Source organism: Castanea sativa, chromosome 6 (genome assembly GCF_040712315.1).
Source record: "Castanea sativa cultivar Marrone di Chiusa Pesio chromosome 6, ASM4071231v1".
Lineage (NCBI taxonomy): Eukaryota > Viridiplantae > Streptophyta > Magnoliopsida > Fagales > Fagaceae > Castanea > Castanea sativa.
The window spans coordinates 37,629,889-37,648,461 of NC_134018.1; the positions used below are offsets into that span (position 1 = coordinate 37,629,889).

The 18,573-nt window shown below is 34.3% G+C and overlaps 2 protein-coding genes across 2 annotated transcripts; both read right to left on the minus strand.

Moving 5' to 3' along the window:
- Positions 1-1,126: 1,126 nt before the first annotated feature.
- LOC142638112 (uncharacterized) lies at positions 1,127-8,912 on the minus strand. Its single transcript, XM_075812106.1, has 10 exons — positions 8,591-8,912; positions 8,251-8,478; positions 5,171-5,237; positions 4,287-4,600; positions 4,070-4,177; positions 3,925-3,958; positions 3,427-3,548; positions 1,810-1,851; positions 1,643-1,720; positions 1,127-1,553 (listed from the first exon to the last, which is right to left on the minus strand). The coding sequence occupies exons 1-10, from the start codon at positions 8,801-8,803 to the stop codon at positions 1,497-1,499; spliced, it is 1,263 nt and encodes a 420-aa protein (XP_075668221.1). The 5' UTR covers positions 8,804-8,912; the 3' UTR covers positions 1,127-1,496.
- A 1,590-nt stretch (positions 8,913-10,502) lies between these two features.
- LOC142638945 (protein ACCELERATED CELL DEATH 6-like) lies at positions 10,503-16,323 on the minus strand. The gene is made up of 4 exons (XM_075813022.1): positions 16,281-16,323; positions 15,276-16,181; positions 13,662-14,194; positions 10,503-11,123 (listed from the first exon to the last, which is right to left on the minus strand). The coding sequence occupies exons 1-4, from the start codon at positions 16,321-16,323 to the stop codon at positions 10,503-10,505; spliced, it is 2,103 nt and encodes a 700-aa protein (XP_075669137.1).
- Between the last annotated feature and the right edge of the window lie 2,250 nt (positions 16,324-18,573).

Here is an 18,573-nt window from a genome sequence, read left to right on the forward strand (position 1 = left end):
TGCTTCACTTATTGTACAAGAGTTTGGTGAGCCTTTAGTGGAAAGCATATTCATGCAAAGCTAACCACTTTGCCGAAAGAATTACTACACCTTGTCTGCGGTCTTAAAAGTGTCAAGGGATTTATAGGCTAGAAAAGCTGCGAGATGGTTACCATTTGGTGAAGCCTGAGGAGATTAGCCACGCTACATACTGATTCCATTATGTTGAGGGTAGTCTAGATCGTTTTCGTGGTTAGTTTGAGTATTCTGGCGGATCTTAAGCTTTTTTAAATGCCTAAATGATTCTAGTATTCCTGACTTGCATATTAGGAGGGGAAAAAATTGCAATTAGAAGGAGAAATAATATCATGGATCATCTTTGATTACCAAAAATCTAGTGACACATAATATAGACTTGCACAGGCACACACCCTTTAAACGATGTTGTACTTGCAATTTACCTTATCTTTTTGTCAAAAGTGATTTTATGCTTTTGAAAAGATTGTGACTGAAGGAGGGGAAGTGCAATGCAGCTACTCAGTTGAAGGCTTGAAGCTTAGATGACCATGTTGCTTGATTTGGGAACAACCATAGAACATCCAAACAAGTATTAAACAATGCATGCCTAAATGGCCTGTTATGCGTACACTGATTCACCCAATGGCAGATGTTATTGCAAGTATGCCTTCTACAACATTTTCGCAACATTTTCACAACATTTTTACAACAAATCTTAAGTGGCAGGTTGTTACTGATTGTTATTATTGGGGCCAAAAAGTAATCTTAGCGTTAAGTTCAAATTTGAACTAATAACAACTAACCACTTATGATTTGTTATGAAAATATTGTGGACGTAGCATCTCTCTTAGTTTCTCATTATAACAAATACATGTGTCAGATAGGGTAATATCATGCACATATTGGCAATATAATCTCTTCAATCAAAACTTCAAACCTGTCGTACATATTGACATTAAAACCTCATCAATCAATATTTTTAACAAGGCTTTTTTTTTTTTTTTTTCTTGGTAAGTTGTTCCAATGGTTTTAAAACAAAATTTTTAACCCTCCATAGAAACAAGAAATTTATCCCTTTCAGTGTGTGACCAGTAGAGAGCTAACCTAATCGTAGGAAAAGACTCAGAGAGAAGGCAATTATCATAACTCCTGCTATTAAACTCCCTTTACCTTGACAAAAGCAAAAAAGTATACAAGAGGAAGAGGAGTATTCATCATATGGGGTGGAGAATCAATAGATCTCTTCCCTACTGTCGACAGATAGGCTCATACTTCTTTTCTTCTTCCTTTTGTTTCCACTGAAAGAACTGAAGGATAAAGTGATGGTCCCCTCTATTTCAAGGGAATTGGAAGGCAATGTTTGACCTCAGCATATACAAGATGCTGGTAGAGACAGCAGTCACAACACGTATTTAGAGAATTTTTGTATCTGCCTCCAACAGATTTATAATTACCTAATCTGCCAAAAGTGTTTCTGGATATTCTGACAATATTGGCAGCTATCTTCTCTGCATCTTGAACCTGGAAACTGGCTTTGAAGGTTGGGAACTGGGAGACTGCAGAGCCCAAACCATCAAATTTGACATCAATGGACAAGTTACTAAGCCACACAGTTCATAAAATCTACTACAAATAATAAGTATACCTGTGATGAAGTTGCAGATTCTTGACTTGAATTAATTTGTGTATTGTGAGTGCGCTCTATAATGGAGCCTGTAAAAGCCTGTGAACAATATATGCTACTTAATAATTGGTAAAGGATGACATAGTTAGTAGCTAATGTTCATTTCACCCAATTGACAAGAGACATACCTTCTGAGCATCAAATCCTTGTTTTGAAGACTGGGTTGGAACCTGTAAAACAAAGGCTGCTTAAATGATTTCAATAAGAATTGTAAACAATCATTACATCTCATGACTTTCACAAATGCCACTGCCAAATTAGTTGTGGTATTTGAGATTGGGAAAAGAAGTTTTTCTCCAAAAAGAAGTGACTAAAATTACAGAGCAAAAATCCAGAATTATGGTTTCAAAACTCAAATCCTAGCACCAGTTTTATTTCTTTTTCACAGCTGCAAGTCTGCAACATGGGAAGAATTATTATAAAAAAAAAACATAAAAACAAAGAAACCAAAAGAAGTGCAACTGGTTCCTTTTAAGAATAATTATTGAAAATTAGTATTTATGTACTAAAATTGACATCATTCCACATCTACTGGCTTTTGAGGGTATCCAATAGGAATTCATTAAAATATTTTACACAATAACATGTACTTTTTTCTGGTTTATCCATACAAACTAACATTCTTCCCAAAAGATATTAATTTTCAATCAGGTTTCTTAGTAGTGAATATCAAGCTCAATATAATTGTCATTCGTAACAAAAAAGAAACCTGGATTTTGTATCATATTTCCACTTATCCATTTCAATATTCTCATTTCAGCTTCGCTCATTTTAGAACATGTTATTTCTTAAGAGCTCACCATTCAAAGTACTATATAACATAGTTGGCCTTATAACAGTCTTGGAAAACTTTCCCTTTAACATTATAGATATTCTATGATCACACAACACTCCTAATGCGCTTCTCCACTTCAACCACCCATTTCTTCTATTATAATTTCTCTTCCATTTTACCATCCTTAAGAATTATTGATCCAAGATATCAAAAGCACTCACTCTTTGATCTCTCTTAACCATCAAGATATACAACTCTATCTTTATTTCTCCTGTTACTAAACTTACATTCCATTACTGTGTTTTAGACCCACTTAACCTAAAGCCTTTAGATTCTAAAGCCTCCCTCCATGATTCCAACCTGATGTAGACTCCATGTCTAGTTTCATCCAGTAAAAGTATGTGTCCATTTGTTATTGCCAGAAAAAGTAAAGCTTTAGCTGTAGAGCATCAGTTTAGACTCTTTAGAGCTTTTGTGATAAATAGCTTTCACTAGAAAAAAAATTTAGAGTTTAGAGAAACATTCAGAAATTTTAGCAACTTTATAATTTTTTTTTGTTTGGTATCTTTTTTGTTTTTCATTTCTCTTGTCTTGCAATCTGTTTGGTACCTCTCTTGTTTTCATTTCTCTTTTCCTAGCAAGATTATAAATATTCTTTTCTCCTCATTATAAGCCTTAAATTTAGCCTCTTAAACAGACCTTTTTGCTTCCCTATTCACCACTTTATAATTTTCATAAGCAGCATTGTCTTTACATCTAGGTAGGCTTGTATATTATCTTTGTAAATTAACTGCTACTTAAACCTCCTCATTCTACCACTAAGTCTCCTTAGACGGCAGTCCACATGCTTTACATTCTCCAAATATAATCTTTACTTACATGTTGTTTGGAAAGATAATAAAATATGGCAACAACACCAGAGAAGAAAGCAGCCAGAGTGCTGCAGAGTTTAGAAACAAGCTATAGATACCTCATTTCTTGATAAAGGCACTGGTTGAACATTCTCCTTCACTTCAGGGAGCATCAAGGCCTTCTCAGGAGGACTGAATTTTATCACATTGTGTGCCAAACTTTTACCATGTGATTTTTCATCTGAATAGAAAAATCAATCTCAGCAGAAATTGTGAATATGAAATTAGAGCAATTGGCCAAAGTGACCAGCTCATCAATTTTACTCAACACTATACAGCGTCTTATGAGTGTGCTATGACTACAAAAGGTATAATAGAGACTTGGTATCACAATTAGTCAGAACTCTCCTGTCAAATTATGACACCATAAGAAGAAATGGGGGTGGGGGTGGGGGTGTGGGTGGGGGTGGGTAGGAAAGGTGGATCATCAGTCTCTGGCATATAAAACCAGGATGAAGTTGTAAGGGATGATTAGTAGTGTCTCAAAGATCTAGAAGCTAATATGATATTTAAGAAAAGAAAAAGAAACCATAAAAAAGAAATGGTTAAAGACTAACCTTCGGGTACAGATTGCACCATCAAACCCATACACTGCATTAATTGTTAAAAAATCAATGACTCAAAAAATATATAATTTCAGTAGCCGATATGAGTTTAATAAACAATAACACCAAGAAAGAAGAGTATGAAGATGCTACTCACATTTAGCTGATTGTTCAAATCTTGTTGAGGATCACACTTACTTAGAAACTCTTCAGTGGCTGCCTTTTTATCTTTCGTCTTCTCCAACAGTTCTCTTGACTGATACCCCTATTTGAAAAGTGATTGCAACAAATTGTTTATTACAAAATCCAATTTTATTGGAAATCATTTTAAAATATTTCTAGCCAAAATCTTACAATGTAATCCAAAGCATTACCTCTGAATATCTGAGATTGGTGTCAAAACATTTCTGATCTGATAACTTATTAAAATCATCTTTATTTTTCTCATCTTCAGCTTCAAGTTCTTCCTTTTCAAGTTCATCCAACCTGGACATCAAACGAGCATAATCTTCATCATCAACTGCAACTTGTTCATTTTCTTCAACAGTCTCATTGCCACATTCAGCTTCAAGTTCTTCTTTCTCAAGTTCATCCAACCTTGACATAATACGAGCATATTCTTCATCTTCAACTGAAACTTTTGCTTTGTCTGCCTCAGAAAAGCTAGGAGTATCTTCCCTTGGTGGACCTGAATATGACATTTATGTCTCAAGCACTGATCCGCATCAGGATGGTAATCATTCCAATAAAATTATAAACAGAGTTGGGCCAGAAACTTATTGACTGGCTCAATTCTATACTAGCTCATGTAAATAATATACATTCAATGAAAAAACTAAATTCTAGAGCATATACAATATTACATGCATTTATAATTGTTGGCAACTAAGATCTCTGGAGGGCCTGGAAAAGATTAACTGTGACATTCAGCAATTTTCTAGAAAAGAAGCTTGTTAATTGTTAAATATAATTATTTTTACTCATAGGAGAAGGAGAAATGGCTTAGTTCTGTCTCCCTTAGTAGCATATGCCACCTCTTCTACTCTCACAAACTAATATTAGTGCTTTGATGAATATTGATACAAAGTGATTGCCAGACACGCACAAACCCAAAAATGAAACAAAAAAAAAAAACAATAAATTTGAAATTACCAAAGTTGTAATTATACCATCCAGTACTTCTATAATTATAACTCAACTGCATTTCAAGTTTCAGAACCAAGCTACTGACAGAAAACAACAAGAGGCAAGAACCTGCCTGATTCAGATTCCCTTTCAGTAGAATTTTCCTCCACATAATCTTCCGTTATCTCTAGCAGACCTTCCTGTTGTAAGTATGAATGAGAATACAAACAGATAAATGTTAATGTATGCAGAGCCAAATAATAGATTATGAATACAAATATCACATCAGGAAATGATAGAAAACGTTCTTTAAAGGAAGCAAACATGACAGCATAAGTCTCTATATTGTCAGAGACAAGGCATAATTTATTTATTAACATTCAATCACAAAGTGTCATAAAAGAGGCCAAAACCCAAATTCCACCCTTTTAAGTTTTGGTGAATTGTCATTCTTGTCCCCAAAGTTTTTTTCTTTTATCATTTTAGTACTTAAACTTTAGCATTTCTATCAAGTTGGTACTTCCATCCATTGCCGTCTATCACCTTATCATCTCCATCACATGTGATGCAACATAATTTTGCTGGACTATTATGCTACTGCCCCTCAGATATTGGAACCCGATACTGGACCATGAACAAATCTGCTTGCCTGCCAGACATAGCTTGAGAATCTGCTACCAAATTCTTTCGGTGGAAGGATGCTTGAAAAACAAGGGGTCTCTACTCTCCAAGGAACCTCTACAGTATACTCATATTATATCATTCTTATAATCTCACTTCACTAATCTCTCGTGAGCAGGGACGGAACTAGGTGGGGACCCAAGGGGGCCTGGGCCCACCCTAGTCCCAAGAAATTTTTTTTAACATATATATATATATATATATAGAGAGAGAGAGAGAGATATTTTCTTTACAATTTTATATTTGGGCCCCCTCCTCTACAATTTTATATTTGGGCCCCCTCCTCTACAATTTTACATTAATTTCAATGAAATAGCATTTGCATCAGTTGTAAAATAATATAAGGCCCCAAATTTGTCCAATCAACCCCAAAATATACCTATATCAATCTATGTATCATTGTGCAAACATACATTTGTGCTACATTAACTATGTAAATTTACACAATTTTGTAGCACATGTATTTTTGTACAATGATACATAGACTAATGTGGGTGTACTTTGGGGTTGATTGGAAAATTTTACAAAATTTCCGTAATTATGCAAATGAATGTTTTAGAAATTATTTAGATTGAGGGCAATGGTTTTTAGTTGAGGAAAGAGAGATGATTTGAGATAATAATAAAAAATTGATAAGGAAATAGTATTCTGATGAAATGTAATGTAGTATAAAATAAATAATTTGATATGAGGTATTTTGAAAAGTAAGTACATAAAATAAAGTAAAAAAGGTTATTATGCTAAAATAGACTGATTTATTTGCATGAGCTGATACAGATGCTCTAATATAATAATAAACAATGGTGTTTTATGTCTTTGTCTTTGTTAGTAGATGATTGCATTATAATGTATTACGAAACAATGATTTTGCGTATCTATCTTTGTTGATAGTTTGTTAATGTTAAATAGATACTTATTTGAAATTTATAATTTTTTTTTACACTTATAATCCGCCCCCCCCCCCCCCCCAACTCAAAATCTTGGGTTCTCATGAGTAGAGAGTCTTCGTCAATTGTTAACCATAATATATTAAGTAATGTTTGGAATTGTAGCAGAAACCACACCAACTTGTACCAATCCACTTCCTGCGGCTTGTCCCTAATTGCATTCTGGCTAGAATGGCAACCAGGTCTCCGAACCTTGAAGGTGCCGAATTCCATTGACCATCTTTCCAGACATCAGAAACCCTTGCCACAATGAACTCCCAGCATCACAAACTACTCTACGACCATATTTCAACAGCAACACCACATCTGGATGCCAGTTGTCCCCCCAAAGAAAAATATTTTCTCGCTTCCCTACTCCATGTTTTATCAAGGTTCAAGCATGATCCTTTAGCTTCATCATCATTCTCCAACCCCATGAACTCCCCTGCTGTATTTTAATTGACCATAAGCTCCTACCCCTCAGCAGATAATGTACCAATTTGGGGAAACAAATTTCAAAAATATGTTTAAAAACAGCAGTCCTATTCCTATCATAAATCCTTCTAGGCCCCAAACTCCCTCAAATGATAGCTTCTAAGATGTCCAAGATTAAATTATGGCAGTAATTCTCTCCACCAAAGGCTGACAGTCTCTAGCATTCAACCACCCAGAAATCTGTGGCAACCTAAAATATCTACCCAGAAGCCTTCCTTCCTTGAAGCTAAGAATAGAGAAGGTCTGATCTTTAATAAACTCAGCTGTTCCAGCAAAGAACACTTCACTCATACTAGTGTTAGCAGACAACCCAGATAAGTCCTAACTGATAGTTTCAAAAAAATCATAAGATCATTGGCGAAAAACAATGAGTAGGGTGGATATAGGGACATCTTGGATGAAACTTGAACTCCTTGCTCTCCACAGAAGCTCTTTGCAACAATCTATAGAAAATTTCCATTGACATAAAAAAGAGATATGGAGACAGGGGGTCTCCCTGTCTCGGCCCTTTCACACCTTTAAATTAACCTAAAAAACTTCCATTTAGGACAATTGAGTATGTTGGAAGTTAAAACACACTCCCTAAGGACCAAACCCAAGTTACCCAACTTCAGTCTTCCAACAACTTTTTTGAAATTGAAAGGACCAGAAATCTAGTGATCGCCTTGGATATCAAGAAAGCACATAAGCCAGAGCTTTATCGAATCTAAAAAAAATTGACTTTTTTGTTATTGTGTATCTTAACCTTAAGTAGCTCATCATTATATACATGCCGAATTCAAAAACAATCGCATTCACCATTCCCATATGTCTAATATCCACATTATTATATATCCTTGAAGGCAACTTACACTTTCACAAATTGCAACATGATAAGCAAAATCAACACGCATTCTGAGCACTGTAAACTTAAAAAATCCCACAAAACATCTTTGCCGCATTGCAAGGTCCTATCTTGTAAACTAATTCAAACCACTTAAACAGAAATAGTTCACACTACACGGTCACTGACTACTCAAAATGAATTCAATTTTCATGCCTCATAAAAATCATTCATATTTCCAATAACTTATAAACAGTGAGAGACAGACAGACAGACAGACAGGCGTACCGCAGCTTCGGAAGCCGTAGAATCGAAAAAGGAAGTCTCGGCTTTAAGGTCCCGCATGATTGCCTTAAGGGACTCAACTTGGGACTCCAAAACCTTCCCTCTCCTTTTCAAAATCTCCACAGTCTGTTTCGATGTTCTTTCAGCATAGTACCCTTCTCCTAAAAGCACCATAAGTTCATTCGTGTGTATCAAACGCCCTGGAAAAAACGCAGCTTTCCCAAACGGGACCTATGCATATACATATACATATACATAAAAATACGGGCAAAGTCTCAAAAATATTAACCATTGGTGAAAAAAACGAAGAAGAAGAGAAAAGGTAAAAAGTAGTGTGTTTTACGATGATGTTGTGGTGGAGTTGTTCGGGGAGTTTCTGGACAAGGTTGATGAGATTAGAGTTGTCGGAGATGAAACCTCGTACGCGGTGGAGTTCGTTTTGTATCTCCGCGACCTTTTCCTGCACGCGCTTCACGGCCTTCTGGGCATCCTCTGCTGGGAACATCTCCGCTAGTGAAGTCACTGTCCCCGTCCCTTTCTTCGCTGACCCTTCCATTTTCGCTTGCTTTTTTTTTTCTTTGTGTGAATTGAAGTTTGATTTAACGCAAATTTAAGGTCGCCGTGAAGGTGGGTTTGATTGCTCAGGACTCAGGCACAGTTTCGGAATTACATATATAAAGCTGGATTTTACAACCCAAAAAAAAAAAAAAAAAAGTCGAATTACATAATATGTATAAAAGAATTTTATATTTAACTAGTTTAATTAAAATTTGTATTTTTTTTTTATAAAATTCAAATTTTTTTTAGTGCTTAATTATTTTATTATTCAAAAATTGTACACAATTATTTATATTTGAACATACCAGTTTTGGAAGAATGTACACAAATTTGTATTCAACATAAACAAATTTTTAAATAATGTGGCATAATTTTATACGGCTTACAATTTTGTGTATTTAACATGCACAAATGGTGAAATAATGCACGCAATTCTGTACAATCGACGTACATATTTTTCAGAGAATTTACACACTGACAAATGTTCGAGGAGATTGCGGTTTCTTCATTGACAATATCGCATTATGTGTGCATTATTTCACACAATTCTACCATGGTCGAGCTTGCTATGCTTCTTCACAAGCTTTTCCTATACTCGCTTCATAGCTTTCTAGGCGTTCTCTGCTAGGAACAACATCGCAAGTGAAGTCACCATCCATATCCCTTTCTTCCAATGGTGGCTTTAGGAATTTCTTTTAAGGTGATCATTAAGAAATTTAAATTATTCAAAATTTAATAAAGAGTTAACTGAAATATATCAACGCACAAAAAAAAATGCAAATATATGGAGTATTACAATTACTTTTCACTAACAAAGAAAGAAAAAAAAAAAAAAAAAAAAAAAGACTAATAAGAGACAAAGTGGGAATTGAAAATGTTGAGATGAGAGTAATAAACTATGAGAGAGAGAGAGAGAGAGATGAAATTTGGTATAATTGCGAGTCAAATCAAAGCAAAATTATTGCAACTAGAAAGCCAAAGAGAACATAATTACCGGCATCGCCAAGTAGAACTCATGACCACAATATTTCTCTTAGTACATTTTGAAGGAAAAATGAAATTAAAGATTATTTTTATGTAATGGATTGAATGAGTTACAAATTTGAATAATTAGGGACTTTTTTTTTTTTAATATTCTTTTTGTTGAATAATTTGTTTACTTGTTGTTTAGTCTAGTCATATATTTGTTTGGGTTATTTTTTATGTAATTTGAGCTAATTTTTATTGTTATTAAAATCTAAACTTTATTATAATGTATATCTTGCTATCTAACCTAAATATAGTTTTTGTGAATATGCGGATATACTTGCACATAGTCATCTTAAAAAAAAACCTGAACCTAGTAATTATATTTAGTGTATTAAGATACTTCTTGTAAAAAATAAATTAATAAGATGAAGAATTTAAATTGTAATCAAATTAGGATTTTTATCAATTTAGAAATCATAAAAAACGAAGAGAATAACAAATATGCAGGTTGTTTTTAACTAAAATATTGCTACAACTTCTAAACCCAAATATAGTATATATAAATGATATATGATAGGTAGATATCACCATCATCACTCAAAACAAAAACAAAATACTGTCGTAATACATATCAAAGTCATATATAATGATAGCAAAGAGTACACGATATAAGCATTATAGGAAAATATGTAGACAACAGAGTGCAGCCACTCAAAGTATTAAGCATATCACACTACCAATTCATCACTTCCAGCCACCAGTACCAGAAGACAAAAGGGATAGTAAGATACGTAACGCAATATTAGGCAACTTGAAGACATCGGGAACCAAAGAAAGAAGTAGAGTGCTATAAGAGCCACCAAGAAGACCAAACCCATGATCATAATAACATTGGCAAGCCAATTGAGTGTGCTCACAACAAGGTATACTGCAGCCAAGAAAGCCAAAGACATTGTGACAAGTGCAACTCCAAGAAGTGGTGAAGCTGTTTTAAGCGCCATAAGCACTAAATGGACATCCCCTAATTGAGCCCAGATCAGAGTGACAGAAACAACAACGGAGCTATACATTGCTATAGTGTCACAAAAAATGAAAACGTGAAAAAAGTTGTGTGTTATCAAAGTGGCTGTGCCTAAATCTTCGCCAGAGGAGTTATAGCCACCAGGAATTGAAAATCCAGCAGCAAAGGTCACTGTGGCAACAACGGTGGACACCAACAGAAGTGTGTTGACTTTGTCTTTACAGATGTCCGACTTCTGTGCCTCCAATCTAATAGAAAATTGTCTTCGAGCATTGGCACTAGGATTTCTTGGCACACCAGCAGCTCTTAATGGAATCATTGTCAGTCGCTGCAGCAACAACGTAGAATATTTTGTTTAAACCTCGATTATGCAAATTAATCAATTTTAAGCGGATTTATTAATTAGTCAAATCATGTTCGAGGCTTTTATTAATGTAAACAACACCAATATTGAAATGAATCCATATATATATATATATATATATATATATATATATATATATATATATATATATATATATATGTGTGTGTATGTATGTATGTATGTATATATAGCTTTTGTTAAAAGACTGACCATATCCTGTAAATGAATTCTTTTTGTAAATGTTTCATGCATGTGTGGAAATCTTTATTGAAAAAGGTCAATAAATTTTGTTTTAATGATTGATTTGGTGACTAAGGGTCCGTTCGGTGGGAGGAGGGAAAAAGTAGAATGATGGAAAATATTTAGTTTTCTCTTTTGTATGTTCAGTTGGAGGGGTGAAAAGGTGGGAGGGTAAAAATAGATTGACTATTATAAATTGACTATAAAAAGGGATGTAATTTATATAAATTGACTATTATACCCTTATTATATAATATGTAAAAAATAGATTTATTTGTACTCATTACATAATATAAAATTTATTATATTATATATATATATATTTATATTATTATTATTATTATTATTATGTAAAAATTAGATTAGCTCACGTTGAAAAAAAAAAAAAAAAAGAACAGTCAGGTAACGTGAAAAAAAAAGAAAAAAAGGTCATTGAAGCTCAAGTAACGTTGAAAAAAAAAAGATAGAGAACATTTCAGGTCATGATGAAAAAAAGAAAAGAAAAGAGGAGAACGTAAAAAAAAAATAGGTGGGAAGAGGGCATTTTTATAAAAGTGCTACCATAATACTTTTCTCTCCAGATTTTCCTTCTGATTTGGAAGGAAAAAAAAAATGTGGACCCGGAGAGAAGACTTTCTCCCCAATTTTCTTTCTTTCCTATTTTTCTTCCCCAAACAAATAGTGAAAAACAGTATTTTCTATCCTATTTTCCTTTCTCTATTTTCCATCCTCCCTATTTTCCACCCAAACGAACGGACCCTAAGAGGCTGTTTGGATTGATGATTTCCATAACTCATAACTCTGTTTCCATAACTCATAACTCAAAAATAGTGAGACCCATAGCTGAGAATTCTGTTTGGCACCCCATAACTCTGTTTCCAGTTTTTTGTTTCCATCATTCAATTCTCTAATTTTTGAGTTATGAGTTATAGAAACTGAAAACATATTTTAGGTGTTTTCAGTTTTCATAACTCTATTTTCAATGACATTTCCATAAATATATTCACACGGTGGCCCCCATTATCTGTGTCCTGTTTCATCCTTCATCAGACCATCTCTTTTTTTCTTTTTCTTTTTACCTTTTTCTTTTTTCCTCTTCCTCTTCTCTTCCCAAGCAACTCTCTTCTCTCCATACCCATCTGCCGCCCATCCTTTAGACCATCTCAGATCATCACGAAATTTTTTTCCTTCGTTGTAAGCTTTTTTTTTTTGGTTGTCTCAGCTATGCAGTTCTTGCTTTCTTTTTCTTTTTCTTTTTTCTCTTTTTTTTTTTTTGTTCTTCATCATAGAAGGTATTTTGGTTTTCGCCGCACTCCATGACCGGGTAAGGATGGGTTTGGATTTGGATTTGGGGTTTCAAAATACCCATTCCTTGAACACGACGGTTAGGGCTTCGGCAGTGGTGTCCCAGCCGAGACCATGGATGAAGATCTTGCAGTGGGTCGGGTCCTCATCCACCACCTTTTGGATCCAATCCGCCACATCCTGATGCCTGCTCATATCGTCTCCTCGTATTGGCTCGTTGCTAGTGGTGTTGTTTGAGTTTCGGGTTGAATCAGTTTCGAATTGGTCTGAGTTCGGTGTTGAAGGATGGTTTGAATTTCGGTCTTGAATCAGTGGGTTGTTTGCCGATTGAGGTGTGAGTTTTTTTTTCTGGGTTTGGTGAGTGGTGGTGGTAAGCGGTGGTGGTGTGGGTTTTTTCTGATTCATTCTTTTTTCTTTTTTTCCATTTCTTTTCACTGGGTTTTTGGGCTTGGGTTTTTTTTTTCTTCTTTTCTTTCCTTTTCACTGGGTTTCCATTCCTTTTTTTTCTTCTCGAGTTCGTCGAGGTTGTCGCCACTGTTGATGTTGATATTGCTGTTATGGCTATGGTGGGTTGTAGCGGCGGCTACGGTGATGGTTGTTGTGACGGTTTGTCACTGTGGATTTGTCACTGTGTTAACATGGATGAAGAGAAAAGCAGAGAAAAACAGGGAAAAACAAAGAGAAAAGCAGAGAAAAACGAAGGGGAGAGGCAAGGGAAAAAGAAAAAGAAAAAAGTCATCTGACATTGGGTCAGTGTGTGGGGCCGACCCACAAATAGTTGAAAAATATTGAATGATGACAAGTTGAGTGATTGTGTCAAATGTGTGTGGTATTTTAAAGTAACGAGTGATAAGTAATGAGCGATGACTGATGAAAATTGAGTAATGAAAAAAAAAACATCCAAACAAGTCCTAAACCTTTTGATGAAGAGAAAATTAATCCTAATTAATCATATACCTGTCGATAGGTCAACGTGTTTCCAATAGAGCATTCAGCAATATCAAGAGCTGTTAATCCTTTACTGTTAATCGATGTTAGGTCCACCTTCTTGTCCCACGTAAAAGCACTAACAAGTTTGGGATGCCAATGCATGGTGGCCAAATGCAAGGGTGTATTTCCATCCTTATCCGTATCGTTTATAAGCGACTCTAGTCCAGGAGTTTTAAGGATGTAGTTCACTACATTAAGTTCTCCAGTTGTAGCTGCAACGTGAAGAATATTTTGACCATTATGGTTCAGCAACTCTCTTGAATTGGGCCAATACTGAAGCAACTCTTGAATGAGATGAACATGACCCTTGGCGGAGGCTATGTGAATTGGGAAGAGACCATTTTTATCCCTTTCAGTGGCAATGGAAGCATTTCTACCAAGCATGAAACGAACACCTTCAAGGTATCCCATAGATGCTGCCCAATGGAGAGGTGTCCTTCCCTCTTCATCCCGTAAATGGATCCAATCTGGCTTCTTCTTGAGTATCAAATCTAAAATACCTGCCATTTAAAAAACTTCTTAGTGTGAATTTTTCTTTGCAAAATTGGACCAGATAGAAAATTAGAAAAGGAAATGATTCTCAATTTTATGGTTCGGTCACGTCATAAATAATTTAGTTAATAATAATAATAATCTATTACTATAAATAAATTTATAATAGCTAACTATGTTTACTGAAAAAATTATCCAAAATTAAAATTATTTTAAATGGTTTGGTCTCGTCTAAGAAAACTTCCATATAGTGGAAGTGGAGCAAGTTTAGGACAAGATGTGTAAGACTCTAAATGAGCTGAGTTTTGTCAAGTAGTGAGTGTTTAAGTTTGACTCGATAATGAATGTAACATGTTCAAGCTTGGCTTGAGCACGAACATCTTGAATCAAGACCTATAAATGATTTTCAAGTTCAAGTCAGTCAAAAAGTATAAAAGCTGCTTGAACTCAATTTGACTTGATTTATTAGTCAAGCTGAACTTAAGCTCAATATCAAGGTTTTGAGCTTAAGATCAAACACAATTAACGTTATCAAGCCCATATCAAGCTTATTTAGTTTAGATGAGTAATCTCAGCTTCCAGTTAATTACTTACTCTTAGTAATATATGGGTTTAAATGTCAATGCTCATCATTATAAAGCTTATAAAGGAGTCTTGACTTCCTCTATTTTATATCAAACTCTAATGTTCACGAGCATCTTCATGAATTTTATTTTATTTTTGCTTGTTTATCAAACAAGCATAAAACTGAGGCTTAAATTTGGCTTGATTATAAATAAATAAACATAAACAAGCTTTTTATCGAACTAATTAGTCCAAGTTATTTATAAATGTCTTGATCAATTACAATCTTAAGAATAAGTTGAAAATATTTTGCTATTACCAATGAGGTGACTTTTATATACAGTATTTTTTTTTTATACATCAATATATAGATAGAGATGGGGAAATTTGACCCTTGATGTCAAGAACTCCATTGGCAAGGTTGTTTATACCCTATTCCATAGCTACATTAATTGAATAGGCCTTTATCAGCAACAGAAATAGAAATTAAACCATGTTGAAAGTTAATAGCAGCAATAATTTTACCTGTATTCTGCTTCATAATGGCAGCTTGAACAGGTGACTTTCCTAGTAGCTTTCCATATTGGTTGTCAAACTTAATTATTTGATCCAACATAGTACTGACACAACCATAGAAACAAGCCTCGGTCGCCAGATACAATGGTGACTTCCCTTCCTTGTTATTCAAATAATACAGCGGTTCAGGTTCTTGCGTGAGCATGTATATTAGAGAAAAGGCCAACATTTCATGTCCATTTATCAGAGCTTCGTGCAAGGCAGTGTTTCCCTCCTCATTTTGAGCCCTCAAACACAATAAAAAAGTTGTGCTTTCACTCTCAGGCTCAGGCTCAGAAGAATTGGGAACCAATAACTTCATGACAGTGTTTAGGTATCCAGCTCTGGCAGCAATATGGAGTGGCGAATCGCCTTTGAAGTTTTTCTTGGAAAGAAGCCATGGGGAGTGTTTAGCTATCAGCCTCACTGTGTCACAATTATCAAAGCTAGCGGCTATATGGAGCAATGAGTTCCCAGAGGGGCTTACTTGTTCAAAAATAGCACGTAGAGATAGTTCCTTCTCTGTTGAAACTCGTTCAAGGGTATCAATGAAACCATCAACATCATCTTTTATGACAGCATTGTAAAAATCAATATCCATGAATCTATGTGCGCCAATTATATTCTCTTCTTCCGAATTAGTGTGATCCAAGAACTGCTCTTTGGTCGATTTCGATGAACTACTACTACTTGTAGCCGACAGACTGCTGGGATTTGGATTTGAAGTGAATCTTTTGGTTAATTGTTCCATCCTGATCAGTCTTCTCTCCATTCTTGTTTGTGTTGGCACTACATCTATCTTAACATCTTCTGACACCACGCTGCAGCTAAATTCAGATGTGGCCTGGAACAAAGGAAGTCCATAATATTGGTTTTCTGCAGCCATAAAGAAAACTTAGCATCATATGTTAGGACTCTTGAAAAAACAAATTTAAAAAGTGTACATAATTAAACTGTAAAGAGAATGGAAGAGACCAATCTCAAGGTCCTCAGCTTTCGAGGCAGGAACTTTTTCCATGTTCAACGAGAGAGGTAAAGCACACAATATAGGCAAATGGGTAAAGGACACACTCTATTACACACTTATTGCAAAAATGAGAATGAATTTATGTCAGTATGTGGTTGGAGTTGGAGGAGATGGCCCATATCATAGAGGAGGTATTAAAGCAACCTGATGTAAGCCCACTTTCGGTTCCTAAATGAAATACTACAAAACACTACCTTTTCGATTCTCAATTAAAATACACTACCTTTTCATTAAAAATTGAAACTATAAGAAAAAAAAAAAGGAATTTGTCACGCATGACCTTGACATTTTAATTTTAATATCTTAATTCTTAAGGGTGATATCTATGACGTACCTGAATCAAGGCAAGTATGCAACCTTCTCCAAGCAAGATGGTTGGATCACTTATGATGTGTTTGGATAATAGGATTTAGGCACATGAATTTGAATTCGAGTAATTAAAATTCAAATACTTTGTTTTAATAGTTTAAAAATAGTCAAATATTTGAATTTGACAAATTCACCAAAGATTTTAAACTTTAGAATCTTTGAATTTGAAATAATTTCAAAATCCATAGAATTTTAGAAATTCATAAGATATACTTCAATATTTATAGATTTGGAATAAATGCATTTCAAATCGTTTTAAAATCCAAATCCAAATTCAAGTATTCAAAGATGCAACCTTAGAGTAATAGTGAATGACTAAGAATTAATGTAATAGAAATTATTTGATTTGGAAAGTCCACCAAAGATTTTAAACTATATTGGTCTTTGTAATTGTATTAAGAATTTTTTGTTTTTTTAATATTTATTTTTGTCTTCACTCAATTACTCTCCTGTCCCACATTCCTTGTCTAATTTTTTATATTTTTTTAAGAATCACTTATTGCTTAAGTGTCCTTTAGTATTAACATTTGCTAACTACCGATAGATCCATGCCTCAATCCCTACTTAACAAATAACAAGTTAAAAAACATATTGAAATTCAGCCACTATACTCACAAATTCAATAAAATGTATAAATTAAGTGTAACTTTATTTACAAGAATAGATTGTTAAAAGAATCATATTTGAGCTTATTTCAAGAATAGATTGTTAAAAGAATCATATTTGAGCTTATTTCAGTTAGACTTAATAATGATTTAAGATTAGGGTGTTTAACTTTTTATTTTAGGGGTAAAAAAAAATAGAATAAAATTATATATATTGCCAGCTCAAGGGTTCATTTTAACTCCCTGGACCAAAGCTAACACTGCCCCTAATGAAAAATGCAACACACAATTTTATTTGTTACTACAAAATTCTTATTAGAAAAATGTCCCAAAATTTTACTTTAAAAATTAGTATGCCAATTTAGGCCACTTAGGCCATTGCCATGAAAGGATACAATCATGGAACAACAAAAACGCAGTAGGAAGACTATCACAGAACAGAAGATCCATATTGGCAAGATCCTAATTATGGTAGTAGGGTTTCTTGAATAATTAATATAACATATGAAAACACACTTAACTCGACAAAATGCTTAACCCAATGAGTGTATAAGTTTAACTATGTTAAATTAACCATTTTTTTTTTTCATTAGTATCTAATATGAGACTTCACTAGTTAATCAACTTTCTAAAAGGGCACATAAACAAGAAGAAAAAGAGAGGAGGGCTACCATTTTTGGGAAGGGTAGGCAAGGAACGGTTGTGTTTAAAGGCTGCTCCTCTGGCAAAAAGGAGAGGCTGTACTTGTATGGTCCTGTTAACAAAATCCATACTTATGCAGGATAGTCTAAAGGGAAGCAGGTCACCAAACTAGCAAAATTCAATCATTTCGGAAAACTTACGCAAGTTCAAAGAAGATGGCATAGTCTTAGATAGAGATTTGTTGTAAACTAATAATTTTCTTTGACTTAGGACAATATGTACCTTCAAGAATTAGACTAGATTCCTAAAAAAAAAAGAATTAGAGTAGGCATCTTTTGTTTTGTATTCCTTTCATGGAAACAAAAAAAAAAAAAAAATTAAAAAATATCAAAAATGGGTTGTTTGGTCTCTTTTCCACCCCCAATAAAGCCACAAAATTATGCGTCAACAAAAATTCAGCCCAGTTGAAAATCTTGATTTTTTTTTTTCTACAAAAGAAGAAATTCCAGTAAGGTGGTTGAATCATCCTTGACGATCAATTTCCCACAGCAACTAAGCATATTAATTTTTGTAAACAAGTCTTTCACACAATAGATTGTCAATTTTAGTCATGCAACCCCCTATT